Source organism: Chaetura pelagica, unplaced genomic scaffold (genome assembly GCF_000747805.2).
Source record: "Chaetura pelagica isolate M959 unplaced genomic scaffold, ChaPel_1.0 scaffold12, whole genome shotgun sequence".
NCBI lineage: Eukaryota > Metazoa > Chordata > Aves > Apodiformes > Apodidae > Chaetura > Chaetura pelagica.
Window position 1 is genome coordinate 3830349 of NW_009952801.1, and position 2808 is coordinate 3833156.

A 2808-nucleotide genomic window follows, 5' to 3' on the forward strand; every position below is an offset into this window, starting at 1 on the left:
GGTTCTGGCCGGCGCGTTGCGGCCGCGAAAGCCCGGTCGAGGCGGAAGGGGAGTCATCCGTGGGTTAATGCCGCTTGTGTCGTTGGCAGGATCGGAGCCTAGCGCGGCGGGGAGTGTACCCGTTGGAGCCGGCCCCTGCTCGTGGCAGCCTGCTGTCACCTTCTCGTCTGGCAATGGGGAATGGACTCTCGGACCAGACGCCCATTCTCTCCAGCCTGCCTTCTTTCCAGAGTTTCCACATTGTAATCTTGGGTCTGGACTGCGCAGGAAAGACTACCGTGCTCTATAGGCTGCAGTTCAATGAGTTTGTCAACACTGTCCCCACTAAAGGATTTAATACAGAGAAAATAAAAGTGACGCTAGGCAACTCGAAAACGGTCACTTTCCACTTCTGGGATGTGGGCGGCCAGGAGAAGCTAAGGCCGCTGTGGAAGTCATACACAAGGTGCACCGATGGCATTGTGTTTGTGGTGGACTCTGTCGATGTTGAGAGAATGGAGGAAGCCAAAACAGAACTTCATAAAATTACTAGGATATCTGAAAATCAAGGAGTGCCTGTTCTTATCATTGCTAACAAGCAGGACTTGAGGAACTCCCTCTCCCTTTCTGAAATTGAGAAAATGTTAGCAATGAGTGAGCTGAGTTCTTCGACTCCCTGGCATTTGCAGCCTACCTGTGCAATCATTGGAGATGGACTGAAAGAAGGACTGGAGAAACTACATGATATGATCATTAAGCGAAGGAAAATGTTGAGGCAGCAGAAAAAGAAGAGATGAGTTCTATTTTGACCTTTCTGTTTTAGAGTAGTTACATGGTCAAAATTTGACATTAAACAGCTTCCAAGCACAGGCCTACTTGTTTGGATGCTGTTAAGCTTAGTTACGTTAAACAATCAGTTGCACAACCTTGCCTTGTGGAAGGCTGTGCAGTTATGGAACTTTTTTTTTTTAATTCTAGTCTCTTCTGAGTTTTATGGCTCTGTATTATTTCAGAAGTCCTAATGATGTAATACTATCAGGAAATGGATGGGTGGGTATATGTGACATGGATGTCTGAATGGCCAAATAAAACGAGGGGTTTCTGCTTAGTGTTGTATTGATATGTTTGAGGGTGCCCTCTGCAAGCAGTTTGCATTGAAGGTGTTCCGTGTTTTTAAACTTCTAATGCTCGTAAGTGGAGTGTTTAGGTGAACATTATACAGCTTTAAAAATGTATGAAGCTAGTAACCCATTATTTTGAGAGGCTGTTTTTTTATCTTATTTGGGGATTTCTATGAAAGCTTGGCTACATGTGTAGTTTTTTTAATTTGGCACTTTTTTGAAATTGAATCATATTCAGTTCAAATACTTGAAATTTAAGTGCTGTGGATTCTTCAACTGATAAAAGCTAGACTTTTTGACAAATATAAAATGTAAACAACACGCTGGAGCATGAAAAAGTGGTTTCTCAATATACAGGATGTTTTTTGGTATGTAAGGTTTTTATTTTTAGAAGTAGCCATTCATCATTATACAGTGCTAATCAGATTTAAACTGTTACTCAAAATTAGTAATTTATTTCTGAATGATGAGTATTTTGTCTTCCTCCTATCAAGTTAAAAGTAAATTAATTGCAGTAAAGGAGCTATCAAGAACAACTCTGGCTGTTGTGGTTCTAACCAGCGCAGCATTCTTTGCTCTACTGGTAACTTTTCTGGCAGTAAAATGAAATTATAATGAAGTAAAGATGAAGCTAAAATTAGCAGAGGACATCTTGTATCTCCCTGAAAGACCCCATTTTATTAAAGTGGTATTGCTATGTCACTTTCAACGTATGCTTTTTTTATTGTGACTCTTAAAGTATTTTGTGGCTAGGAATGTAATAATGCTTTATACACAAACATTTGACATTACCAGGGGTTGGGGGGGAGGGAATTGGGGGAAGAAGACTTTCAAGATGGGCCTGTGTTCTGGTTTAATTATGCTTTAAGCTGTTCTTGTTTACAGAGTTCGCAAACAGTGTTAACTGGGCAGGATAGTGCTTGATGGAAAAGGGGGGGTAGTTTTTCTTACTGGTACAGAGCTTCAAGTGACTCTTTAGATACTTGGCTAGCAATTAAAAGGGCTAAAACAGAGCCTGGATTTTAAGACTAACTTAGTGGTGCTGTAAAAATTCATTAGAATGTTAGATTACCTTTAAACTTCTGTTTGGAATACCCAATTAAAAAAAAAAGGCAAAATCTATTTCCTCCTCTTACTCAACCGTCAAAGTAGTAAATTTTTCTTACTTGCTGCCATGTATCAGGAGGATGACAACTACGAACCTGAATGTCAATCAATGTAACTTAGATATGTTTAAAAAAAATAATAAATCTTTTTAACCAGCAGCTGTTCATCCAGGAGGTAACAAAAATGCACTTTAGTGTCTTCAGCAACTGAAAGTGACAGCTGTTTTTTTTTAATGACATCTTGGTCCTTTTTGAATAAACTGAAGTAGCTTCCAGTGGAGCTTTTGTATGTTGGTTATATATGTACCTGCACTGGTGACATTGTAAGTCACTTAAGTAATGTCTATATTTATAGAAATGTGGATGACTTCTTAAACCTCAATAAACAATTCAAAACAAGCCTGCAGAGAGAAGGTGTCTGACTTCTTGTACTGCAGCAGTACATTCTCATCAACCTCTGTGTACAAATCGATTCTAGTAACAGTAGAGCTATTTCTGTTGAAAAGCAGTGTTCTAAGTGTGGTGAGGCTCATAAATGTCACAGTGTTATAAGTTGCAGGTATCTCATTAAAATTTTTAAATCAATAGCATGTCTGTATATT

General features: G+C 39.4%; 1 protein-coding gene across 1 annotated transcript; it reads left to right on the top strand.

The window, feature by feature from the left end:
• Positions 1 to 94: 94 nt before the first annotated feature.
• ARL4A (ADP-ribosylation factor-like 4A) lies at positions 95 to 1166 on the top strand. The gene has a single exon (XM_009994929.1). It carries the CDS (start codon positions 174 to 176, stop codon positions 774 to 776), a length of 603 nt encoding a protein of 200 aa, XP_009993231.1. The 5' UTR covers positions 95 to 173; the 3' UTR covers positions 777 to 1166.
• Positions 1167 to 2808: the final 1642 nt, after the last annotated feature.

Excerpts from the sequence above, each read along its gene's own strand:
- ARL4A (XM_009994929.1), top strand. The coding sequence starts at position 174 with ATGGGGAATGGACTCTCGGACCAGACGCCCATTCTCTCCAGCCTGCCT.